The sequence below is a fragment of the Petromyzon marinus genome, chromosome 69, assembly GCF_048934315.1.
Source record: "Petromyzon marinus isolate PM22_M1 ecotype Great Lakes invasive population chromosome 69, UKy_Petmar_22M1.pri1.0, whole genome shotgun sequence".
Taxonomy (NCBI): domain Eukaryota; kingdom Metazoa; phylum Chordata; class Hyperoartia; order Petromyzontiformes; family Petromyzontidae; genus Petromyzon; species Petromyzon marinus.
The window spans coordinates 8,035,656-8,063,548 of record NC_133735.1 but is presented as its reverse complement, the minus strand read 5'-3'; the positions used below and the strand labels follow the sequence as shown (position 1 = coordinate 8,063,548).

The 27,893-nt window shown below is 56.0% G+C and overlaps 2 protein-coding genes across 2 annotated transcripts in view; one reads left to right on the top strand and one right to left on the bottom strand.

Moving 5' to 3' along the window:
- Window positions 1-268, bottom strand: part of LOC142906707 (uncharacterized) — a 70,009-nt gene extending 69,741 nt beyond the window's left edge. Inside the window, exon 1 of the mRNA XM_076055063.1 lies at window positions 122-268. The gene's annotated coding sequence lies outside the window, so the exon portion shown is untranslated. The remainder of the gene's footprint in view (window positions 1-121) is intronic.
- Window positions 269-757: 489 nt separating this feature from the next.
- LOC142906706 (partitioning defective 6 homolog gamma-like) lies at window positions 758-25,677 on the top strand. Its single transcript, XM_076055062.1, has 5 exons — window positions 758-873; window positions 10,154-10,484; window positions 13,605-13,732; window positions 16,931-17,216; window positions 24,932-25,677. Exons 1-5 carry the CDS (start codon window positions 814-816, stop codon window positions 24,943-24,945), a joined length of 819 nt encoding a protein of 272 aa, XP_075911177.1. The 5' UTR covers window positions 758-813; the 3' UTR covers window positions 24,946-25,677.
- Window positions 25,678-27,893: the final 2,216 nt, after the last annotated feature.

Sequence of the window (27,893 nt, the reverse complement as noted above, 5' to 3'; positions counted from 1 at the left end):
TACTCACCACTACTCACCACTCCTCACCACTACTCACCACGAGTCACTACTACTCACGAGTCACTACTACTCACCACTACTCACCACTCCTCACCACTCCTCACCACGAGTGAATACTCACCACTACTCACCACTCCTCACCACACCGTAACGCTAGAAACCGAAGAAACTCCACTGGAGGTGGGCGGGGCCACATTTGAGCCCACGTGACATCGCCCCGCCCCCCGACCTCCCCCTCGTCATGTTAATGAGCTAACGGTGCTGAGCGGAAATTATTTTATAAATTAAAAAAAATTATATCGAGAGAATTTAAAACTGCGACGTTTCGGAGCAATGACCCATAACTATGAAACGTCGCCCACGAGAAGCGAATTTACCGTGCGTGATGACGTCACCGCGCACGGTACGTTCGCCGCCGCAAGACGGGAGAAGTGAACTTATCCTGCGTGGTGACGTCACCATACGCAGAGACGTCATCGCGCACGGCAAAAGTTCGCTGCCGCCGGACGCGAGAAGTGAACTTACCCTGCGTGGTGACGTCACCACACGCAATGACGTCACCGCGCACGGTAAGTTCGCCGCCGCCGGACGCCAGAAGTGAACTTACCCTGCGTGGTGACATCACCGCGCAGCGGGGCGGGCGTCATGACGTCACCGCGCACGGCGTGAAGGGTGGGGGGGGCGGCACGCGCCAGGCACGTGTCGCCCCCCCCCCTCTCTCTACCCCCCCTCTCTCACTACCCCCCCTCTACCCCCCTCCCCTCTACCCCTCCCCCCTTCCCCCTCCCCTCTACCCCCGTGAGTGTGAGGGAGATGGCGCGGAGCAACGTGAAGTCGGCTCGCGCCTCCGACGTGGTGGAGGTGAAGAGCAAGGTGGTGGTGGTGGTGGTGATGGTGGTGGTGGTGGTGCTGATGGTGGTGGTGGTGATGGTGGTGGTGATGGTGGTGGTGGTGATGGTGGTGGTGCTGATGGTGGTGGTGGTGATGGTGGTGGTGCTGATGGTGGTGGTGGTGCTGATGATGGTGGTGGTGGTGCTGATGATGATGATGCTGATGATGATGGTGGTGGTGCTGATGGTGGTGGTGCTGCTGATGATGGTGGTGGTGGTGCTGATGATGATGCTGCTGATGATGATGATGGTGGTGGTGCTGATGGTGGTGGTGCTGATGATGATGGTGGTGGTGCTGATGATGATAATGGTGCTGATGATGGTGGTGGTGGTGGTGCTGATGATGGTGGTGGTGGTGCTGATGATGATGATGGTGGTGGTGCTGATGATGATGGTGGTGGTGGTGCTGATGATGATGGTGGTGGTGGTGCTGATGATGGTGGTGGTGGTGGTGCTGATGATGATGATGCTGCTGATGATGGTGGTGGTGCTGATGATGATGATGGTGGTGGTGCTGATGATGATGGTGGTGGTGGTGATGATGATGCTGCTAATAATGATGCTGCTGCTGATGATAATGATGCTGCTGATGATGCTGATGGTGATGCTGATAATGATGCTGATGATGATGCTGCTGATGGTGATGCTGATAATGATGCTGATGATGATGCTGCTGATGGTGATGCTGATAATGATGCTGCTGATGATGCTGCTGATAATGATGCTGCTGCTGCTGATGATAATGATGCTGCTGATGATGCTGATAATGATGCTGATGATGATGCTGCTGCTGATGGTGATGCTGATAATGATGCTGCTGATGATGCTGATGATGCTAATGATGCTGATGATGCTGATAATCATGCTGATGATGCAGATAATGATGATGATGCTGATCATGATGCTGATGATGCCGGTGCACGTTCATGCTGCGGGTGGCGATCTTGCTTCTCATGCTGCTGCTGAATATTAATGTCACAGTGATGGTATTAATGTTACAGTGATGGTATTAATGTCACTGTGATGGTATTAATGTTACAGTGATGGTATTAATGTCACTGTGATGGTATTAATGTCACTGTGATGGTATTAATGTCACAGTGATGGTATTAATGTCACAGTGATGGTATTAATGTCACAGTGATGGTATTAATGTTACAGTGATGGTATTAATGTCACAGTGATGGTATTAATGTCACTGTGATGGTATTAATGTCACAGTGATGGTATTAATGTCACTGTGATGGTATTAATGTTACAGTGATGGTATTAATGTCACTGTGATGGCATTAATGTTACAGTGATGGTATTAATGTCACAGTGATGGTATTAATGTCACTGTGATGGTATTAATGTTACAGTGATGGTATTAATGTCACAGTGATGGTATTAATGTCACAGTGATGGTATTAATGTCACAGTGATGGTATTAATGTCACAGTGATGGTATTAATGTCACAGTGATGGTATTAATGTCACTGTGATGGTATTAATGTTACAGTGATGGTATTAATGTTACAGTGATGGTATTAATGTTACAGTGATGGTATTAATGTCACAGTGATGGTATTAATGTCACAGTGATGGTATTAATGTCACAGTGATGGTATTAATGTCACTGTGATGGTATTAATGTCACAGTGATGGTATTAATGTCACAGTGATGGTATTAATGTCACTGTGATGGTATTAATGTCACAGTGATGGTATTGATGTCACAGTGATGGTATTCATGTCACAGTGATGGTATTAATGTCACAGTGATGGTATTAATGTTACAGTGATTGTGATGATGTTAATGCTCCTGATGATGTTAAAGATGATAATGATGGTGGTGGGGATGTTTCTGCTGATGATTTATCGCTGCTGCAGCTGCTACTGATGATGATGTTGATGCTGCTGATGTTGGTGATAATTCTGCTGCTGCTGATGACGATGTTACTGGTGCTGCCTGTGATGATAGCTGATGCTGATGATGCTGATGTGCTACCAATGTAAATTTTGATGATGGTTATAATGAGGGTCATGCGAATGAAAATGTCAATGCTGATGCTGATGATGAAGTTAACGCTGCTGATGCTGGTGGTGGTGATGATGTTGGTGCTGATGATGTTTATGATGCTGATTAGCGCATCATCATCAGCATTGACATCATCATCAGCATTGACATCATCATCAGCATTATCAACATTGAGCTGCTGATGATAGCAGTGGTGTTTACTGGTGATGTCAGTGCTGACACCTGAATGATAGAGACCCACAGACTCACCACACAGAGACCCATAGACTCACCACATAGAGACCCACAGACTCAGCACACAGAGAGACCCATAGACTCATCACACAGACCCATAGACTCACCCACACAGAGACCCACAGACTCACCACACAGACCCACAGACTCACCACACAGAGACCCACAGACTCACCACACAGAGACCCACAGACTCACCACACAGAGACCCACAGACTCACCACACAGAGACCCAGAGACTCACCACACAGAGACCCATAGACTCACCACACAGAGACCCACAGACTCACCACACAGAGACCCACAGACTCACCACACAGAGATCCACAGACTCACCACACAGAGACCCATAGACTCACCACACAGAGACCCACAGACTCACCACACAGAGACCCACAGACTCACCACACAGAGACCCACAGACTCACCACACAGAGACCCAGAGACTCACCACACAGAGACCCATAGACTCACCACACAGAGACCCACATACTCACCACACAGAGACCCACAGACTCACCACACAGAGACCCACAGACTCACCACACAGAGACCCACAGACTCACCACACAGAGACCCATAGACGCATCACACAGAGACCCACAGACTCACCACACAGAGACCCACAGACTCACCACACAGAGACCCATAGACTCACCACACAGAGACCCATAGACTCACCACACAGAGACCCGCAGACTCACCACACAGAGACCCACAGACTCACCACACAGAGACCCATAGACTCACCACACAGAGACCCATAGACTCACCACACAGAGACCCATAGACTCACCACGCAGAGACCCATAGACTCACCACACAGAGACCCATAGACTCACCACACAGAGACCCACAGACTCAACACACAGAGACCCACAGACTCACCACACAGAGACCCACAGACTCGCCACACAGAGACCCACAGACTCACCACGCAGAGACCCACAGACTCACCACACAGAGACCCACAGACTCACTACACAGAGACCCACAGACTCACCACACAGAGACCCACAGACTCACCACACAGAGACCCACAGACTCACCACACAGAGACCCACAGACTCACCACACAGAGACCCAGAGACTCACCACACAGAGACCCATAGACTCACCACACAGAGACCCACAGACTCACCACACAGAGACCCACAGACTCACCACACAGAGATCCACAGACACACCACACAGAGACCCATAGACTCACCACACAGAGACCCACAGACTCACCACACAGAGACCCACAGACTCACCACACAGAGACCCACAGACTCACCACACAGAGACCCACAGACTCACCACACAGAGATCCACAGACTCACCACACAGAGACCCACAGACTCACCACACAGAGACCCACAGACTCACCACACAGAGACCCACAGACTCACCACACAGAGATCCACAGACTCACCACACAGAGACCCATAGACGCATCACACAGAGATCCACAGACTCACCACACAGAGACCCACAGACTCACCACACAGAGACCCACAGACTCACCACACAGAGACCCACAGACTCACCACACAGAGATCCACAGACTCACCACACAGAGACCCATAGACGCATCACACAGAGATCCACAGACTCACCACACAGAGACCCACAGACTCACCACACAGAGACCCACAGACTCACCACACAGAGACCCAGAGACTCACCACACAGAGACCCACAGACTCAGCACACAGAGACCCACAGACTCACCACACAGAGACCCATAGACTCACCACACAGAGACCCATAGACTCACTACACAGAGACCCACAGCCTCACCACACAGAGATCCACAGACTCACCACACAGAGACCCACAGACTCACCACACAGAGACCCACAGACTCACCACACAGAGACCCACAGACTCATCACACAGAGACCCACAGACTCACCACACAGAGACCCACAGACTCACCACACAGAGACCCACAGACTCACCACACAGAGACCCACAGACTCACCACACAGAGACCCACAGACTCACCACACAGAGACCCACAGACTCACCACACAGAGACCCACAGACTCACCACACAGAGACCCACAGACTCACCACACAGAGACGCATAGACTCACCACACAGAGACCCACAGACTCACCACACAGAGACCCACAGACTCACCACACAGAGACCCACAGACTCACCACACAGAGACCCATAGACTCACCACACAGAGACCCACAGACTCACCACACAGAGACCCACAGAGACTCACCACACAGAGACCCACAGACTCACCACACAGAGACCCACAGACCCACCACACAGAGACCCACAGACTCACCACACAGAGACCCACAGACTCACCACACAGAGACCCACAGAGACTCACCACACAGAGACCCACAGACTCACCACACAAGAGACCCACAGACTCACCACACAGAGACCCATAGACTCACCACACAGAGACCCACAGACTCACCACACAGAGACCCACAGACTCACCACACAGAGACCCCACAGACTCACCACACAGAGACCCACAGACTCACCACACAGAGACCCACAGCCTCACCACACAAGAGACCCACAGACTCACCACACAGAGACCCATAGACTCACCACACAGCGTCCCCACAGACTCACCACACAGAGACCCACAGACTCACCACACAGAGACCCACAGACTCACCACACAGAGACCCACAGACTCACCACACAGAGATCCACAGACTCACCACACAGAGACCCCACAGACTCACCACACAGAGACCCCACAGACTCACCACACAGAGACCCCACAGACTCACCACACAGAGACCCACAGACTCACCCCACAGAGACCCACACAGACTCACCACACAGAGACCCACACAGACTCACCACACAGAGACCCATAGACTCATCACACAGAGACCCACAGCCTCACCACACAGAGACCCACAGACTCACCACACAGAGACCCACAGAGACTCACCACACAGAGACCCACAGACTCACCACACAAGAGACCCACAGACTCACCACACAGAGACCCATAGACTCACCACACAGAGACCCACAGACTCACCACACAGAGACCCACAGACTCACCACACAGAGACCCCACAGACTCACCACACAGAGACCCACAGACTCGCCACACAGAGACCCACAGCCTCACCACACAAGAGACCCACAGACTCACCACACAGAGACCCATAGACTCACCACACAGCGTCCCCACAGACTCACCACACAGAGACCCACAGACTCACCACACAGAGACCCACAGACTCACCACACAGAGACCCACAGACTCACCACACAGAGATCCACAGACTCACCACACAGAGACCCACAGACTCACCACACAGAGACCCATAGACTCACCACACAGCGTCCCCACAGACTCACCACACAGAGACCCACAGACTCACCACACAGAGACCCACAGACTCACCACACAGAGACCCACAGACTCACCACACAGAGATCCACAGACTCACCACACAGAGACCCCACAGACTCACCACACAGAGACCCCACAGACTCACCACACAGAGACCCACAGAGACTCACCACACAGAGACCCACAGACTCACCACACAGAGACCCACAGAGACTCACCACACAGAGACCCACAGACTCACCACACAGAGACCCACAGACTCACCACACAGAGACCCACAGACTCACCACACAGAGACCCATAGACTCACCACACAGAGACCCATAGACTCACTACACAGAGACCCACAGCCTCACCACACAGAGATCCACAGACTCACCACACAGAGACCCACAGACTCACCACACAGAGACCCACAGACTCACCACACAGAGACCCACAGACTCATCACACAGAGACCCACAGACTCACCACACAGAGACCCACAGACTCACCACACAGAGACCCACAGACTCACCACACAGAGACCCACAGACTCACCACACAGAGACCCACAGACTCACCACACAGAGACCCACAGACTCACCACACAGAGACCCACAGACTCACCACACAGAGACCCACAGACTCACCACACAGAGACGCATAGACTCACCACACAGAGACCCACAGACTCACCACACAGAGACCCACAGACTCACCACACAGAGACCCACAGACTCACCACACAGAGACCCATAGACTCACCACACAGAGACCCACAGACTCACCACACAGAGACCCACAGAGACTCACCACACAGAGACCCACAGACTCACCACACAGAGACCCACAGACCCACCACACAGAGACCCACAGACTCACCACACAGAGACCCACAGACTCACCACACAGAGACCCACAGAGACTCACCACACAGAGACCCACAGACTCACCACACAAGAGACCCACAGACTCACCACACAGAGACCCATAGACTCACCACACAGAGACCCACAGACTCACCACACAGAGACCCACAGACTCACCACACAGAGACCCCACAGACTCACCACACAGAGACCCACAGACTCACCACACAGAGACCCACAGCCTCACCACACAAGAGACCCACAGACTCACCACACAGAGACCCATAGACTCACCACACAGCGTCCCCACAGACTCACCACACAGAGACCCACAGACTCACCACACAGAGACCCACAGACTCACCACACAGAGACCCACAGACTCACCACACAGAGATCCACAGACTCACCACACAGAGACCCCACAGACTCACCACACAGAGACCCCACAGACTCACCACACAGAGACCCCACAGACTCACCACACAGAGACCCACAGACTCACCCCACAGAGACCCACACAGACTCACCACACAGAGACCCACACAGACTCACCACACAGAGACCCATAGACTCATCACACAGAGACCCACAGCCTCACCACACAGAGACCCACAGACTCACCACACAGAGACCCACAGAGACTCACCACACAGAGACCCACAGACTCACCACACAAGAGACCCACAGACTCACCACACAGAGACCCATAGACTCACCACACAGAGACCCACAGACTCACCACACAGAGACCCACAGACTCACCACACAGAGACCCCACAGACTCACCACACAGAGACCCACAGACTCGCCACACAGAGACCCACAGCCTCACCACACAAGAGACCCACAGACTCACCACACAGAGACCCATAGACTCACCACACAGCGTCCCCACAGACTCACCACACAGAGACCCACAGACTCACCACACAGAGACCCACAGACTCACCACACAGAGACCCACAGACTCACCACACAGAGATCCACAGACTCACCACACAGAGACCCACAGACTCACCACACAGAGACCCATAGACTCACCACACAGCGTCCCCACAGACTCACCACACAGAGACCCACAGACTCACCACACAGAGACCCACAGACTCACCACACAGAGACCCACAGACTCACCACACAGAGATCCACAGACTCACCACACAGAGACCCCACAGACTCACCACACAGAGACCCCACAGACTCACCACACAGAGACCCCACAGACTCACCACACAGAGACCCACAGAGACTCACCACACAGAGACCCACAGACTCACCACACAGAGACCCACAGAGACTCACCACACAGAGACCCACAGACTCACCACACAGAGACCCACAGACTCACCACACAGAGACCCACAGACTCACCACACAGAGACCCACAGACTCACCACACAGAGACCCACAGAGACTCACCACACAGAGACCCACAGACTCACCACACAGAGACCCACAGACTCACCACACAGAGACCCACAGACTCACCACACAGTGACCCACAGAGACTCACCACACAGAGACCCACAGAGACTCACCACACAGAGACCCACAGACTCACCACACAGAGACCCCACAGACTCACCACACAGAGACCCATAGACTCACCACACAGAGACCCCACAGACTCACCACACAGAGACCCACAGACTCACCATACAGAGACCCACAGACTCACCACACAGAGACCCACAGACTCACCACACAGAGACCCACAGCCTCACCACACAGAGACCCACAGAGACTCACCACACAGAGACCCACAGCCTCAGCACACAGAGACCCACAGAGACTCACCACACAGAGACACACAGCCTCACCACACAGAGACCCACAGACTCACCACACAGAGACCCACAGACTCACCACACAGAGACCCACAGACTCACCACACAGAGACCCACAGACTCACCACACAGAGACCCACAGAGACTCACCACACAGAGACCCACAGACTCACCACACAGAGACCCATAGACTCACCACACAGCGTCCCCACAGACTCACCACACAGAGACCCACAGACTCACCACACAGAGACCCACAGACTCACCACACAGAGACCCACAGACTCACCACACAGAGATCCACAGACTCACCACACAGAGACCCACAGACTCACCACACAGAGACCCATAGACTCACCACACAGCGTCCCCACAGACTCACCACACAGAGACCCACAGACTCACCACACAGAGACCCACAGACTCACCACACAGAGACCCACAGACTCACCACACAGAGATCCACAGACTCACCACACAGACACCCACAGACTCACCACACAGAGACCCACAGACTCACCACACAGAGACCCACAGACTCACCACACAGAGACCCACAGACTCACCACACAGAGACCCACAGACTCACCACACATAGACCCACAGACTCACCACACAGAGACCCACAGACTCACCATACAGAGACCCACAGACTCACCACACAGAGACCCACAGACTCACCACACAGAGACCCACAGACTCACCACACATAGACCCACAGACTCACCACACAGAGACCCACAGACTCACCACACAGAGACCCACAGACTCACCACACAGAGACCCCACAGACTCACCACACAGAGACCCATAGACTCACCACACAAGAGACCCACAGAGACTCACCACACAGAGACCCACACAGACTCACCACACAGAGACCCACAGAGACTCACCACACAGCAGAGACCCACAGAGACTCAACACACAGAGACCCCACAGAGACTCACCACACAGAGACGACGCCGGTGACGGCGATGTTGTCTCTACCCACCCCCCCCCCACCACCACCACAACCACGGCAGTACGAGGCCGAGTTCCGCCGCTTCTCCGTGAGCCGTGCCTCTCCCCTCCGCCTGGGCGACTTCTCGGCCCTGGTGCTCTCTCTCCACGGCGTCGCCGGCGTCGCCGGCACCGGCACCGGCGGCGGCGTCGGCGTCTCCCCCTGCCCGGTCGGCCCCCCGTTGCCGCCGCCGCCCGCCGCCGCCGCCGGCAGCCCCCCTTTGCCGGCGCCGCGCCTGGCATTGGCGTTTGCGGACGCGCAGGGCGAGCTGCTGCCACTCACCAGCGACGAGCGGCTGCGCTGCGCCGTGGCTCGCGCCGCTCCCCTGCTCCGGCTCGTCCTGCAGCGCGGCGGTGGGAGCGTGCACCTGGCCTGGCGCGTGTCCGTGGGGAGGCCGGGGGGGCCGGCGGGGGCCGGGGGGGCGGGAGGCGGGAGGCGGGAGGCGGGGTTGACCCTCCGTAAAATGTCCGGAAACTTCCGTGCGGTCGGCGATGGGGGAACGTTCGCTGTTGTGGAGGAGGAGGAGGAGAGGCTACCGTTGCTCTGTCAGGAGCTGGACCGGTACCGCGTGTCCGCAGGGAGGCTGAGTTGCCTCTCGTTTCGGTTTGGTAGGGTGGGTTGGGTCAGGTTGGGTGGGGGGGGGGGCGAACCTCTTGAGACCGCAGGGAACCGCTGTGCAGTTGGCGATGGGGGGAATGTTCACTGTTATGGAGGAGGGAGAGGCTACCGTTGCTCTGTCAGGAGCTGGACCGGTACCGCGTGTCCGCAGGGAGGCTGAGTTGCCTCTCGTTTCGGTTTCGTAGGGTGGGTTGGGTCAGGTTGGGTGGGGGGGGGGGCGAACCTCTTGAGACCGCAGGGAACCGCTGTGCAGTTGGCGATGGGGGGAATGTTCACTGTTATGGAGGAGGGAGAGGCTACCGTTGCTCTGTCAGGAGCTGGACCGGTACCGCGTGTCCGCAGGGAGGCTGAGTTGCCTCTCGTTTCGGTTTGGTAGGGTGGGTTGGGTCAGGTTGGGTGGGGGGGGGGGGCGAACCTCTTGAGACCGCAGGGAACCGCTGTGCAGTTGGCGATGGGGGAATGTTCACTGTTATGGAGGAGGAGAGGCTACCGTTGCTCTGTCAGGAGCTGGACCGGTACCGCGTGTCCGCAGGGAGGCTGAGGTGCCCCCCCTCGGGTCGGTAGGGTGGGTTGGGTTGGGTGGGGGAGGGAGGGACGACGCTCAAGAAAGGGCAGGGAAATTGCCGTTCGGATGGCGACGGGGAATGTTCACTGTTGTGGAGGAGGGAGAGGCCGCCGTTCGTCTTGTCAGGAGCTGGACCGGTACCGCGTGTCCGTAGGGAGGCTGAGCCGTCGCCCGTGTCGATTTTGTAGGGTGGGTTGGGTTGGGTGAGGGATGGACGACCCTCCAGAAAGGGCAGGGAAATTGCCGTTCGGATGGCGACGGGGAATGTTCACTGTTGTGGAGGAGGGAGAGGCCGCCGTTCGTCTTGTCAGGAGCTGGACTGGTACCGCGTGTCCGTAGGGAGGCTGAGCTGCCTCTCGTTTCGGTTTGGTAGGGTGGGTTGGGTTGGGTGGGGGAGGGGCGACCCTCCAGAAATGGCAGGAAAATTCCTTTGCGGATGGCGACGGGGAATGTTCACTGTTGTGGAGGAGGGAGAGGCTGCCACCCCTTTGTCAGGAGCTGGACCGGTACCGCGTGTCCATTGGGAGGCTGAGCTGCCCCTCACGCTTGCGAAACGTGAACCCTTCCTATGGAATGGCTGAACTGGTTTGAAACATTTATGCCGGCCTGTCTACAATCCATGACGGATCCTTGAGGGATCTGGACAAGAAGACTGTCTCTGGCATAGGCCAATCTGTTTCAATGACAATGTATCATATTATTGTTATTATCAGAGCATATTTGTTGTGCATGTTCACGACAATTACTGCGTGCGTGGTCAATGCAGCAACTTGATTCCTTGCGAAAGCTACTATTTGGTGTTTGAACATCTTAACGCAACACCTGTAAAATTTTGATTTGAAGCTTTCGTGACTGCAGTGATTCATATTCTTGGTTCTTTCGGTAAAGTCACGTTGAAGGGAAACAACAAAATAATATATTTTATTATTTTATTGTTTCCCTTCAACGTGACTTTACCGAAAGAACCAAAAATATTAACAACACCTGTTCTTTACATTATGAGACCTCCTTTGCCAGTAACAAGATATAGTAATAGGTTTTACCCTTTTAACTGGCACAAAAACTGACACCTTTATTCAAGGCATCATGTTTGCAATAACCACAACACAAGCAGTCAAAATGCAAACAAAAGAGACAACTCTGATAATAATGATGATGGCACTGTCCTTGAATTTGATTGGTCCACACCCGAGACGGCTTTTCTTAGAGCCTAGCCTCCACTGGTGTTGGACCAGAAGATGCCAAAAGGCGTACAGTTAAAAGGGTAAAACCTATTACTATATCTTGTTACTGGCAAAGGAGGTCTCATAATGTAAATGCTCACCCCGAGCCCTCAATACTCTGATGGTGCGCTGTTTTTTGAGTTGTACGCCTTTTGGCGTCTTCTGGTCCAACACCAGTGGAGACTAGGCTCTAAGAAAAGCCGTCTCGGGTGTGGACCAATCAAATTCAAGGACAGTGCCAATATTATTATCAGAGTTGTCTCTTTTGTTTGCATTTTGACTGCTTGTGTTGTGGTCATTGCAAACACGATGCCTTGAATAAAGGTGTCAGTTTTTGTGCCAGTTAAAAGGGTAAAACCTATTACTAACACCTGTTCCATTGCCGCAAGGCTACAACAACTAGTTCCTGTTACCTTTTTGGTTTCTTTGATGCTGGCGAAAAGGTGTCCCATGATCTAGCTGCTGCTCACCACGACATAGCGCAGGGGTGGGCAAATCTTTTGACTCGCGGGCCGCAATGGGTACTAAAATTTGACGGAGGTGCCGGGCCAGGAAACAGATGGACGGTAGCGTTTGTGTGAACTAAATACGAATGACGTGTTAAAAAATCATTACGTGAAAGGATTTTGCCCTATTAACAGGTGGCCCTATACGCCACACTCCCGGTCAAAGTGCGCCATCTACTGGGGAAATGGGGGGGCATTACAGGAGAAAGGCAAAATTTAATTTAATAATAATAATAATACTATTCGGACAAGTTCGGTGGGCTGGATTAAGGAGCCGTACTTTGCCCATGCCTGACGTATACGGCGCATGCTCTGATCGTGCATTGTCCTTGTACCGTTCGCCTTCTGGTCTGACGCTGGCGGTGAGGACCAGGCCCTAAAGGAGCCCTGCCTCTGGCCAGCGCTGGGACTAGAAATAACGGGCCGATTGCGGCCGGGCCGTGCCCTTCAAGCCCGCGTTGGTTGGGTTCCACTCGGGTGACCTTCCCTCCCTCCCTCCCTCCCTCCCTCCCTCCCTCCCTCACCACCACCTCCCCCCTCTGCCTGTGGCTGCCGCTGCAGACGAGCCACAGAGCTCGGCGCAGGGGGGTGGCTCCTTGCCGCGCAGGAGGAGAGGATTCGCCGTCCTCAGGGCACAGGGCACGGCGAGCCAACGGCCTCGGCCCCACCGGGACATCGGGCGGCCCCTGGTGAGGCCGCCGCTCCCCCGGCTCCCCCACCACCACCACCACCCGCACCGCCTCCGACCCCACCAGCACGCACCCACGCACGGCCGCCTTTGTCTCCCCAAAACTCCGGACAGCCTCGCGAAATCTCGCTCGCTCGCTCTCCCTGAATATCTCTCTCTCTCCTCCCTCTCTCCCTGTAACCCAGTGTCTCTCTCTCCTCCCTCTCTCCCTGTAACCCAGTGTCTCTCTCTCCTCCCTCTCTCCCTGTAACCCAGTGCATCTCCTCCCTCTCTCCCTGTAACCCGGTGTCTCTCTCTCCTCCCTAGCTCCCTGTAACCCGGTGTCTCTCTCTCCTCCCTAGCTCCCTGTAACCCGGTGTCTCTCTCTCCTCCCGCTCTCCCTGTAACCCGGTGTCTCTCTCTCCTCCATCTCTCCCTGTAACCCAGTGTCTCTCTCTCCTCCATCTCTCCCTGTAACCCAGTGTCTCTCTCTCTCCTCCCTCTCTCCCTGTAACCCAGTGTCTCTCTCTCCTCCCTCTCTCCCTGTAACCCAGTGTCTCTCTCTCCTCCCTCTCTCCCTGTAACCCGGTGTCTCTCTCTCCTCCATCTCTCCCTGTAACCCAGTGTCTCTCTCTCCTCCATCTCTCCCTGTAACCCAGTGTCTCTCCTCCCTCTCTCCCTGTAACCCAGTGTCTCTCTCTCCTCCCTCTCTCCCTGTAACCCGGTGTCTCTCTCTCCTCCCTCTCTCCCTGTAACCCGGTGTCTCTCTCTCCTCCCTCTCTCCCTGTAACCCAGTGTCTCTCTCTCCTCCCTCTCTCCCTGTAACCCAGTGTCTCTCTCTCCTCCCTCTCTCCCTGTAACCCAGTGCCTCTCCTCCCTCTCTCCCTGTAACCCAGTGTCTCTCTCTCCTCCCTAGCTCCCTGTAACCCAGTGTCTCTCTCTCCTCCCGCTCTCCCTGTAACCTGGTGTCTCTCTCTCCTCCCTCTCTCCCTGTAACCCGGTGTCTCTCTCTCCTCCCTCTCTCCCTGTAACCCAGTGTCTCTCTCTCCTCCCTCTCTCCCTGTAACCCAGTGTCTCTCTCTCCTCCCTCTCTCCCTGTAACCCAGTGCCTCTCCTCCCTCTCTCCCTGTAACCCGGTGTCTCTCTCTCCTCCCTCTCTCCCTGTAACCCAGTGTCTCTCTCTCCTCCCTCTCTCCCTGTAACCCGGTGTCTCTCTCTCCTCCCTCTCTCCCTGTAACCCAGTGTCTCTCTCTCCTCCCTCTCTCCCTGTAACCCAGTGTCTCTCTCTCCTCCCTCTCTCCCTGTAACCCAGTGTCTCTCTCTCCTCCCTCTTTCCCTGTAACCCAGTGTCTCTCTCTCCTCCCTCTCTCCCTGTAACCCAGTGCCTCTCCTCCCTCTCTCCCTGTAACCCGGTGTCTCTCTCTCCTCCCTCTCTCCCTGTAACCCAGTGTCTCTCTCTCCTCCCTAGCTCCCTGTAACCCGGTGTCTCTCTCTCCTCCCGCTCTCCCTGTAACCCGGTGTCTCTCTCTCCTCCCTAGCTCCCTGTAACCCAGTGTCTCTCTCTCCTCCCTCTCTCCCTGTAACCCAGTGTCTCTCTCTCCTCCCTCTCTCCCTGTAACTCGGTGTCTCTCTCTCCTCCCTCTCTCCCTGTAACCCAGTGTCTCTCTCTCCTCCCTCTCTCCCTGTAACCCAGTGTCTCTCTCTCCTCCCTCTCTCCCTGTAACCCAGTGTCTCTCTCTCCTCCCTAGCTCCCTGTAACCCAGTGTCTCTCTCTCCTCCCTCTCTCCCTGTAACCCAGTGTCTCTCTCTCCTCCCTAGCTCCCTGTAACCCAGTGTCTCTCTCTCCTCCCTCTCTCCCTGTAACCCAGTGTCTCTCTCTCCTCCCTAGCTCCCTGTAACCCGGTGTCTCTCTCTCCTCCCTCTCTCCCTGTAACCCAGTGTCTCTCCTCCCTCTCTCCCTGTAACCCAGTGTTTCTCTCTCCTCCCTCTCTCCCTGTAACCCAGTGTCTCTCTCTCCTCCCTCTCTCCCTGTAACCCAGTGTCTCTCTCTCCATTATAGCATGCACTATAATCTCCGTGGATCTGCTGCCTGTCCCCTCTTTCCATCTCTCCTCTCTCCATCTCTCTCTCCCTCTTTCTCCCATCTCTCTCCCCATCTCTCCCCGTCTCTCTCCCCATCTCTCTCCACATATCTCTCCCCATCTCTCCCCATCTCTCTCCATCTCTCTCTCCGTCTCTCTCCCCATCTCCCCATCTCTCCTCTCTCCCCATCTCTCTCCCTCCATCTCTCTCCATCTCTCCCCATCTCTCTCCCCATCTCTCTCCCCATCTCTCTCCACATCTCTCTCCCCATCTCTCCCCATCTCTCTCCCCATCTCTCCCCCCATCTCTCTCCATCTCTCTCCCCATCTCTCTCCATCTCTCTCCATCTCCCTCCCCATCTCCCTCTCCATCCCTCTCCCCATTTCTCTCCCCATCTCTCTCCCCATCTCCCCATCTCTCTCCCCATCTCCCCATCTCTCTCCCCATCTCTCTCCCCATCTCTCTCCCCATCTCTCTCCCCATCTCTCTCCCCATCTCCCCATCTCTCTCCCCATCTCTCTCCCCATCTCTCTCCCTCCATCTCTCTCCCCATCTCTCTCCCTCCATCTCTCTCCCCATCTCTCCCCATCTCTCTCCCTCCATCTCTCTCCACATCTCTCTCCCCATCTCCCTCCATCTCTCCCCATCTCTCTCCCCATCTCTCTCTCCATCTCTCCCCATCTCTCTCTCCATCTCTCTCTCCATCTCTCTCCCCATCTCTCTCCCCATCTCCCTCCCCATCTCTCCCCATCTCTCTCTCTCCATCTCTCTCTCCATCTCTCTCCATCTCTCCCCATCTCTCTCCCCATCTCCCTCCCCATTTCTCTCCCCATCTCTCTCTCCCCATCTCCCTCCCCATCTCTCTCCCCATCTCTCCCCATCTCTCCCCATCTCTCCCCATCTCTCTCCTCTCTCTCCATTTCTCTCCCCATCTCCCTCCCCATCTCTCTCCATCTCTCTCCCCATCTCCCTCCCCATCTCCCTCCCCATCTCTCTCCATCTCTCCCCATCTCTCTCTCTCCATCTCTCTCCCCATCTCCCCATCTCTCTCCCCATCTCCCCATCTCTCTCCCCATCTCTCCCCATCTCCCTCCCCATCTCCCTCCCCATCTCCCTCTCCATCTTCCCCGCCCCCCAGGACTTCCGCCCAGTGTGCTCGGTGATCGACGTGGACCTTCTGCCCGCCAGCGTCCGCCGCGTCCGTCTCCACCGCCCGCCGCTGCCCGGCCGGGCCCCCCTCCCCCTGGGATTCTTCATCCGCGCGGGGGGGGCCCCCCCCCCCGGCGAGGGGGGGCCCCGGGCCCCCGGAGCTCCTCGCCGCCCCCGCCGCCCCGCCCCCGCCCGGCGTCTTCATCTCGCGGCTGCTGTACGGGGGACTGGCACACACCACGGGGCTGCTGGCCATCGACGACCAGGTGCTCGAGGTGCGGCGGCGAAGCGGCGGTGAAGCGGCGGCGAAGCGGCGGCGAAGCGGCGGTGAAGCGTTGAAGCGGCGGTGAAGCGGTGGTGAAGCGGCGGTGAAGCGTTGAAGCGGCGGTGAAGCGGTGGTGAAGCGGCGGTGAAGCGTTGAAGCGGCGGTGAAGCGTCGGTGAAGCATTGAAGCAGCGGTAAAGCGTTGAAGCAGCGGTGAAGCGTTGAAGCGGCGGCGAAGCGTTGAAGCGGCGGCGAAGCGTTGAAGCGGCGGTGAAGCGTCGGTGAAGCGTTGAAGCAGTGGTGAAGCGTTGAAGCGGTGGTGAAGCGTTGAAGCAGCGGTGAAGCGTTGAAGCGTCGGTGAAGCGTCGGTGAAGCGTTGAAGCGTCGGTGAAGCGTTGAAGCGGCGGTGAAGCGGCGGTGAAGCGGCGGCGAAGCGTCGGTGAAGCGTTGAAGCGGCGGCGAAGCGTTGAAGCGGCGGCGAAGCGTCGGTGAAGCGTTGAAGCGGCGGCGAAGCGTTGAAGCGGCGGCGAAGCGTCGGCGAAGCGTTGAAGCGGCGGCGAAGCGTCGGCGAAGCGTTGAAGCGGCGGCGAAGCGTCGGCGCGTTGCGCCACGAAACCCGGCAGAGTCCCCCTGGTCGGCGATGATCTCCGTGCCGCTCCCGGGCCTCTCCCCCGCCCCCGCCCCCCCCCACCACCACCACCAGGTCGACTCAGCCCCGGATGAGTTACCCGGCGCGGCGTGCGGTCGCGCCGGACGTCGCGCCAATAGCGGGGGAGACAAAGGCGGCCGGGCGTGGTGCCGGACACACACCGTCACCGCCACCCTCGCGGTGTCGGTGGCCAACACCTCGGCTCGCCCTGAAGAGGCGCCAGGGGGAGATATCTTTGGTTTTGCCGTGACGGGCGGTGAATTTTGGTTCGAAGCGATGCCATACCCTCAGCTCTTTTCGGTAAAAGCCACCACCACGTTGAAGGGAAACCATGATTATAATCGAACACGGTGTGTTAAACGGTAAAATAAATTCTCGCGACGCTTCGACCCTAGCGCAAACGGCCGTCATCGGGTGTGACGATGATGTGACGACCGTCGTGAGAATTTTTTCATTGTTTTATATATATACATGTGTATTTTATTATTATTATCTTGTTGTTTCCCTTCAACGTGGTGGTGACTTTTAACGAAAGAGCTGAGAACATGAAACAAAAATTAACAAATTAAAAACACGTTTCCGTCGCGAAACACGGACGGCGGTTTTCCCGATGGCTTTCGGCGAAGTCCACGTGGATAGATTCACAAAGAAAATTAAACAAAAATTAACAATAAAAAACACGTTTCCGTCGCGAAACACGGACGACGGTCGCCTTCTCCGATGGCTTTCTGTGAAGTCCACGTGGATAGATTCACGAGAAAATAAAACAAAAAATTAACAAATTAAAAACACGTTTCCGTCGTGAAACACGGACGGTCGCCTTCCCGATGGCTTTCTGTGAAGTCCACGTGGATAGATTCACGAGAAAATAAACAAAAATTAACAAATTAAAAACACGTTTCCGTCGCGAACACGGGCGGCGGTCTTCCCGATGGCTTTCGGTGAAGTCCACGTGGATAGATTCACGGGAAAATAAACAAAAATTAACAATTAAAAACACGTTTCCGTCGCGAAACACGGACGGTCGCCTTCCCCGATGGCTTTCGGCGAAGTCCACGTGGATAGATTCACGGGAAAATAAAACAAAAATTAACAATTAAAAACACGTTTCTGTCGCGAAACACGGACGGCGGTTTTCCCGATGGCTTTCGGTGAAGTCCACGTGGATAGATTCACAAAGAAAATAAACAAAAATTAACAAATTAAAAACACGTTTCCGTCGCGAAACACGGACGACGGTCGCCTTCCCGATGGCTTTCGGTGAAGTCCACGTGGATAGATTCACGAGAAAATAAACAAAAATTAACAATTAAAAACACGTAATCTTAGCTCTTTCGGTAAAGTCACGTTGAAGGGAAACAATAAAATAGCTGCAGTCACGAAAGCTTTAAATCAAAATAAAAACACGTTTCCATTGCGAAACACGGGCGGCGGTCTTCCCGATGGCTTTCGGCGAAGTCCACGTGGATAGATTCACGAGAAAATAAACAAAAATTAACAAATTAAAAACACGTTTCCGTCACGAAACACGGACGGTCGCCTTCCCCGATGGCTTTCGGCGAAGTCCACGTGGATAGATTCACGAGAAAATAAACAAAAATTAACAAATTAAAAACACGTTTCCGTCACGAAACACGGACGGTCGCCTTCCCCGATGGCTTTCGGCGAAGTCCACGTGGATAGATTCACGGGAAAATAAAACAAAAATTAACAAATTAAAAACACGTTTCCGTCGCGAAACACGGACGGTCGCCTTCCCCGATGGCTTTCGGCGAAGTCCACGTGGATAGATTCACGGGAAAATAAAACAAAAATTAACAAATTAAAAACACGTTTCCGTCGCGAAACACGGGCGACGGTCGCCTTCTCCGATGGCTTTCTGTGAAGTCCACGTGGATAGATTCACGAGAAAATAAAACAAAAATTAACAAATTAAAAACACGTTTCCGTCGCGAAACACGGGCGACGGTCGCCTTCCCGATGGCTTTCGGTGAAGTCCACGTGGATAGATTCACGAGAAAATAAACAAAAATTAACAATTAAAAACACGTAATCTTAGCTCTTTCGGTAAAGTCACGTTGAAGGGAAACAATAAAATAGCTGCAGTCACGAAAGCTTTAAATCAAAATAAAAACACGTTTCCATCGCGAAACACGGGCGGCGGTCTTCCCGATGGCTTTCGGCGAAGTCCACGTGGATAGGTTCACGAGAAAATAAACAAAAATTAACAAATTAAAAACACGTTTCCGTCGTGAAACTCGGGCGGTCGCCTTCCCGATGGCTTTCGGTGAAGTCCACGTGGATAGGTTCACGAGAAAATAAACAAAAATTAACAAATTAAAAACACGTTTCCGTCGCGAAACACGGACGGTCGCCTTCCCGATGGCTTTCGGCGAAGTCCACGTGGATAGATTCACGAGAAAATAAAACAAAAATTAACGAATTTTGATTTAAAGCTTTTGTGACTGCAGTAATTCATATTCTTAGCTCTTTCGGTAAAGTCACCACGTTGAAGGGAAACAATAAAATAATAAAATATATATGAAACAATAAAAAAAAATTCTCACGACGTTTCGACCGTTTGTGTTCCGGTCGAAACGTCGTGAGAATTTTTATTGTTATATATATATTATTATCTTGTTTCCCTTCAACGTGACTTTACCGAAAAAGCTGAGAATAAGAGATGGTGGTGGTGGTGCGGAGAAGTGGTTGTAGGGGCGACGTGGTGGCTATGAGATGTTGACTACCTCGCCGGGTACGTAGGAGGTCGCGGGTTCGATCCTGACCCTGACGACGCCTGCTGCTGCTGCTGCTGTAGATTTGGAGTCTGCGTCTCTCTCTCTCATCATCATCATCACGGTGGCTATGAGATGTTGACTACCTCGCCTGGTACACAGGAAGTCGTGGGTTCCATCCCGACCCTGACGACGCCTGCTGCTGCTGCTGTAGATTTGGAGTCTGCGTCTCTCTCTCTCCTCTCTCCCCGTGGTGGTCACTGCGTGGATTTGTCTCTGGATCCACCGGGTTTTCCCCTCCACGTTTAGAATCAACGTCACCACGCGTTCAGAGTGTTGAGCTGCTGCTACACATTTCCACGTGGTGATGATGATGATGGTATCAGCCACGTGATGATGATGATGATGGTATCAGCCACGTGGTGATGATGATGGTATCAGCCACGTGATGATGATGATGATGATATCAGCCACGTGGTGATGATGATGATGGTATCAGCCACGTGGTGATGATGATGGTATCAGCCACGTGGTGATGATGATGATGGTATCAGCCACGTGGGGATGATGATGATGGTATCAGCCAGGTGGTGATGATAATGATGATGGTGTCAGCCACTTGATTGAGCTGTTATTAGCGATGGCACGGGTCGCCTTCTGATACACAGCTCAGAATCAGAATGTGTATTTGTACTGGAGGAGAAATCTGATGACCTGTTAAGCTCTTTGACACAGATGTCGGTGGGGGGGGGGGGGGGGGGTGCAGGGTCAGCAAGCTTCAACAACGCGATAGGGGGGGGGAGGGCAGAGTACTTGAAAGGCGAGACGCACGGTTGGCTACTTACGTTGCGAAATAAGTTCAGCATGCATAGACTCACGCAGAGACCCATAGACTCACATAGAGACTCATAGACTCATCACACAGAGACCCATAGACTCACACAGCAGAGACCCATAGACTCATCACACAGAGACCCATAGACTCATCACACAGAGACCCATAGACTCACGCAGAGACCCATAGACTCACACAGCAGAGCCCCATAAACTCACGCAGAGACCCATAGACTCACACATCAGAGACACAGACTCACACAGCAGACCCACAGACTCACACAGCAGAGACCCATAGACTCACACAGCAGAGACCCTAGACTCACACAGCAGAGGCCCATAGACTCACACAGCAGAGACCCATAGACTCACACAGCAGAGACCCATAGACTCATCACACAGAAACCCATAGACTCACATAGCAGAGACCCATAGACTCATCACACAGAGACCCATAGACGCATCACACAGAGACCCATAGACTCACACAGCAGAGACCCATAGACTCATCACACAGAGACCCACAGACTCATCACACAGAGACCCATAGACTCACCACACAGAGACCCATAGACTCATCACACAGAGACCCATAGACTCATCATACAGAGACTGACCACACAGATACCCATAGACTCATCACGCAGAGACCCATAGACTCACCACACAGAGACCCATAGACTCACCACACAGAGACCCACAGACTCATCACACAGAGACCCATAGACTCATCACACAGAGACCCACAGACTCACCAGAGCAGAGACCCATAGACTCATCACACAGAGACCCATAGACTCATCACACAGAGACCCATAGACTCATCACACAGAGACCCATATGATGATGATGGTATCAGCCACGTGGTCGAGCTGTTATCATTAGCGATGGTCCAGGTCGCCTTCTGACAAAGAGCCACAGTGCTCAGTGAGGCTTTCCCTGATTAAAATAAAAAAAATAGTTTAGCTTTAGTCTGTGGGTCTCTACGTACCTCTGTGGATCTCTGTGTATATCAGCATCCTCTACGTGTCCCTATGGGTCTCTATTGGTGTCTATGCATCTGTCATTTCCTCCCGACGATGATGATGATGATGATCATGAGCCACTTGAGCTGCTGTTATTAGCGATGGCACGGGTCGCCTTCTGATACACAGCTCAGAATTAGAATGTGTATTTGTACTGGAGGAGAAATCTGATGACCTGTTAAGCTCTTTGACACAGATGTCGGTGGGGGGGGGGGGTGTGCAGGGTCAGCACGCTTCAACAACGCGATAGGGGGGGGGGAGCAGAGTACTTGAAAGGCGAGACGCACGGTTGGCTACTTACGTTGCGAAATAGTTCAGCATGCATAGACTCACGCAGAGACCCATAGACTCACCACACAGAGACCCATAGACTCATCACACAGAGACCCATAGACTCACACAGCAGAGACCCATAGACTCACGCAGAGACCCATAGACTCATCACACAGAGACCCATAGACTCACACAGAGACCCATAGACTCATCACACAGAGACCCATAGACTCACACAGAGACCCATAGACTCATCACACAGAGACCTATAGACTCACACAGAGACCCATAGACTCATCACACAGAGACCTATAGACTCACACAGAGACCCATAGACTCATCACACAGAGACCCATAGACTCATCACACAGAGACCCATAGACTCATCACACAGACCCATAGACTCACGCAGAGACCCATAGACTCACACAGCAGAGCCCCATAGACTCACGCAGAGACCCATAGACTCACACAGCAGAGACCCATAGACTCACACAGCAGAGGCCCATAGACTCACACAGCAGAGACCCATAGACTCATCACACAGAAACCCATAGACTCACACAGCAGAGACCCATAGACTCATCACACAGAGACCCACAGACTCACCACACAGAGACCCACAGACTCACCACACAGAGACCCACAGACTCACCACACAGAGACCCACAGACTCACCACACAGAGACCCACAGACTCACCACACAGAGACCCACAGACTCACCACACAGAGACCCACAGACTCACCACACAGAGACCCACAGACTCACCACACAGAGACCCACAGACTCACCACACAGAGACCCACAGACTCACCACACAGAGACCCATAGTCTCACCACACAGAGACCCATAGACTCACCACTCAGAGACCCACAGACTCACCACACAGAGACCCACAGACTCACCACACAGAGACCCACAGAGACTCACCACACAGACCCACAGACTCACCACACAGAGACCCATAGACTCACCACACAGACACCCACAGACTCACCACACAGAGACCCACAGAGACTCACCACACAGACCCACAGACTCACCACACAGAGACCCATAGACTCACCACACAGACACCCACAGACTCACACAGAGACCCATAGACTCATCACACAGAGACCTATAGACTCACACAGAGACCCATAGACTCATCACACAGAGACCTATAGACTCACACAGAGACCCATAGACTCATCACACAGAGACCCATAGACTCATCACACAGAGACCCATAGACTCATCACACAGACCCATAGACTCACGCAGAGACCCATAGACTCACACAGCAGAGCCCCATAGACTCACGCAGAGACCCATAGACTCACACAGCAGAGACCCATAGACTCACACAGCAGAGGCCCATAGACTCACACAGCAGAGACCCATAGACTCATCACACAGAAACCCATAGACTCACACAGCAGAGACCCATAGACTCATCACACAGAGACCCACAGACTCACCACACAGAGACCCACAGACTCACCACACAGAGACCCACAGACTCACCACACAGAGACCCACAGACTCACCACACAGAGACCCACAGACTCACCACACAGAGACCCACAGACTCACCACACAGAGACCCACAGACTCACCACACAGAGACCCACAGACTCACCACACAGAGACCCACAGACTCACCACACAGAGACCCACAGACTCACCACACAGAGACCCATAGTCTCACCACACAGAGACCCATAGACTCACCACTCAGAGACCCACAGACTCACCACACAGAGACCCACAGACTCACCACACAGAGACCCACAGAGACTCACCACACAGACCCACAGACTCACCACACAGAGACCCATAGACTCACCACACAGACACCCACAGACTCACCACACAGAGACCCACAGAGACTCACCACACAGACCCACAGACTCACCACACAGAGACCCATAGACTCACCACACAGACACCCACAGACTCACCACACAGAGACCCACAGACTCACCACACAGAGACCCACAGACTCACCACACAGAGACTCATAGACTCACCACACAGAGACCCACAGACTCACCACACAGAGACCCACAGACTCACCACACAGAGACCCATAGACTCACCACACAGAGACCCATAGACTCACCACACAGAGACCCAGAGTTTGTTGTAGCTGGCGACGTAAAAAATAAAAACCAAAGTCGAGCTTTGGACGCCGTACATACTTCACCGTTTCTCGCCGCCAGGTCAACGGCATTGACATCGCCGGCAAGTCTCTGGACCAGGTGACGGACATGATGGTGGCCAACAGTCACAATCTGGTGGTCACCGTGCGTCCGGCGAACCAGCACAACAACGTCACGGCACGCGGCGTCGCCGCCGCCGCAGCAGCCGCAGCCACCACCACCACCGTGGCCACCACCACCACCACCACCACCACCGCGGCCACCACCACCACCGCAGCCGCAGCCACCACCACCACCGTGGCCACCACCACCACCATCGCAGCAGCAGCTGCCACCACCACCACCGCGGCCACCACCACCACCGCAGCCGCAGCCACCACCACCACCGCAGCAGCAGCCACCGCAGCCACCACCACCACCGCAGCCACCACCACCACCACCGTCACCACCACCGCCGCCACCACTACCACCACCACCACCGCAGCCACCACCGCCACCTTCACCACTACCACCACCACCACCGCAGCCACCACCGCCACCTTCACCACCACCACCACCACCGCAGCCACCACCACCGCCACCACCACCGCCACCACCACCACCACCGCCACCGTGCTCCCCCGCTCCGCCTCCTCCCGCGGTGCTGGCACCTCGAGCGGTGGAGACCGGCGCCGTGCCGGCAACGGAGACCCGGGGCGGCTGTCGGGGGCCCGACGCCGTGCCGGCAGCCTCGGCCGGGGCCACCTCGAGAGGGGCCCGGCGCTGGTGCACGGCCGGGGCCTTGGGGGCGCCAACAGAGACCTCGGCCGCACAACTGGGACCTGGGTCCATCGGCTTGGGGGTCCCCGGGGGTAGCGGCGGGGACCCCGGGGGTGGAGACGTGGACCCCGGGGGTAGAGACGTGGACCCCGGGGGTAGCAGCGAGGACCCCGGGGGTAGAGACGTGGACCCCGGGGGTAGCGATGTGGACCCCGGGGGTAGAGACGTGGACCCCGGGGGTAGAGACGGAGACCCCGGGGGTAGAGACGTGGACCCCGGGGGTAGAGACGTGGACCCCGGGGGTAGAGACGTGGACCCCGGGGGTAGCGGCGGGGACCCGGGGGTAGAGACGGGGACCCCGGGGGTAGAGACGGGGACCCCGGGGGTAGAGACGGGGACCCCGGGGTGAGCGACGGGGACCCCGGGGGTAGAGACGGGGACCCCGGGGGTAGAGACGTGGACCCCGGGGGTGGAAACGGAGACCCCGGGGGTAGCGACGTGGACCCCGGGGGTAGAGACGTGGACCCCGGGGTGAGCGACAGGGACCCCGGGGGTAGAGACGGAGACCCCGGGGGTAGAGACGGGGACCCCGGGGGTAGAGACGTGGACCCCGGAGGTAGCGGCGGGGACCCCGGGGGTAGAGACGTGGACCCCGGGGGTAGAGACGGAGACCCCGGGGGTAGAGACGTGGACCCCGGGGGTAGAGACGTGGACCCCGGGGGTAGAGACGGGGGACCCCGGGGGTAGAGACGGAGACCCCGGGGGTAGAGACGTGGACCCCGGGGGTAGAGACGTGGACCCCGGGGTAGCGGCGGGGACCCGGGGGTAGAGACGTGGACCCCGGGGGTAGAGACGTGGACCCCGGGGGTAGCGACGGAGACCCCGGGGGTAGAGACGGAGACCCCGGGGTAGAGACGGAGACCCCGGGGGTAGCAGCGGGGACCCGGGGGTAGAGACGTGGACCCCGGGGGTAGAGACGTGGACCCCGGGGGTAGCGACGGAGACCCCGGGGGTAGAGACGGAGACCCCGGGGGTAGAGACGGAGACCCCGGGGGTAGCAGCGGGGACCCCGGGGGTAGAGACGTGGACCCCGGGGGTAGAGACGGAGACCCCGGGGTAGAGACGTGGACCCCGGGGGTAGAGACGTGGACCCCGGGGGTAGAGACGGGGACCCCGGGGGTAGAGACGGGGACCCCAGGGTGAGCGACGGGGACCCCGGGGGTAGAGACGGAGACCCCGGGGGTAGAGACGTGGACCCCGGGGGTAGAGACGGAGACCCCGGGGGTAGAGACGTGGACCCCGGGGGTAGAGACGTGGACCCCGGGGGTAGCGGCGGGGACCCCGGGGGTAGAGACGTGGACCCGGGGGTAGAGACGGGGACCCCGGGGGTAGAGACGGGGACCCCGGGGGTGAGCGACGTGGACCCCGGGGGTAGAGACGGAGACCCCGGGGTAGAGACGTGGACCCCGGGGGTAGAGACGTGGACCCCGGGGGTAGAGACGGGGACCCCGGGGTGAGCGACGGGGACCCCGGGGGTAGAGACGGAGACCCCGGGGGTAGAGACGTGGACCCCGGGGGTAGCAGCGGGGACCCCGGGGGTAGAGACGTGGACCCCGGGGGTAGCGACGTGGACCCCGGGGGTAGAGACGTGGACCCCGGGGGTAGAGACGGAGACCCCGGGGGTAGAGACGGGGACCCCGGGGGTAGAGACGGGGACCCCAGGGTGAGCGACGGGGACCCCGGGGGTAGAGACGGAGACCCCGGGGGTAGAGACGTGGACCCCGGGGGTAGAGACGGAGACCCCGGGGGTAGAGACGTGGACCCCGGGGGTAGAGACGTGGACCCCGGGGGTAGAGACGTGGACCCCGGGGGTAGAGACGGGGACCCCGGGGGTAGAGACGGGGACCCCGGGGGTAGAGACGGGGACCCCGGGGTGAGCGACGGGGACCCCGGGGGTAGAGACGGAGACCCCGGGGGTGGAGACGTGGACCCCGGGGGTGGAGACGGGGACCCCGGGGGTAGAGACGGGGACCCCGGGGGTAGAGACGTGGACCCCAGGGGTGGAGACGGAGACCCCGGGGGTAGCGGACGTGGACCCCGGGGTAGAGACGTGGACCCCGGGGGTAGAGACGTGGACCCCGGGGGTAGAGACGTGGACTCCGGGGTGAGCGACGTGGACCCCGGGGGTAGAGACGTGGACCCCGGGGTGAGCGACGTGGACCCCGGGGTAGAGACGTGGACCCCGGGGGTAGAGACGTGGACC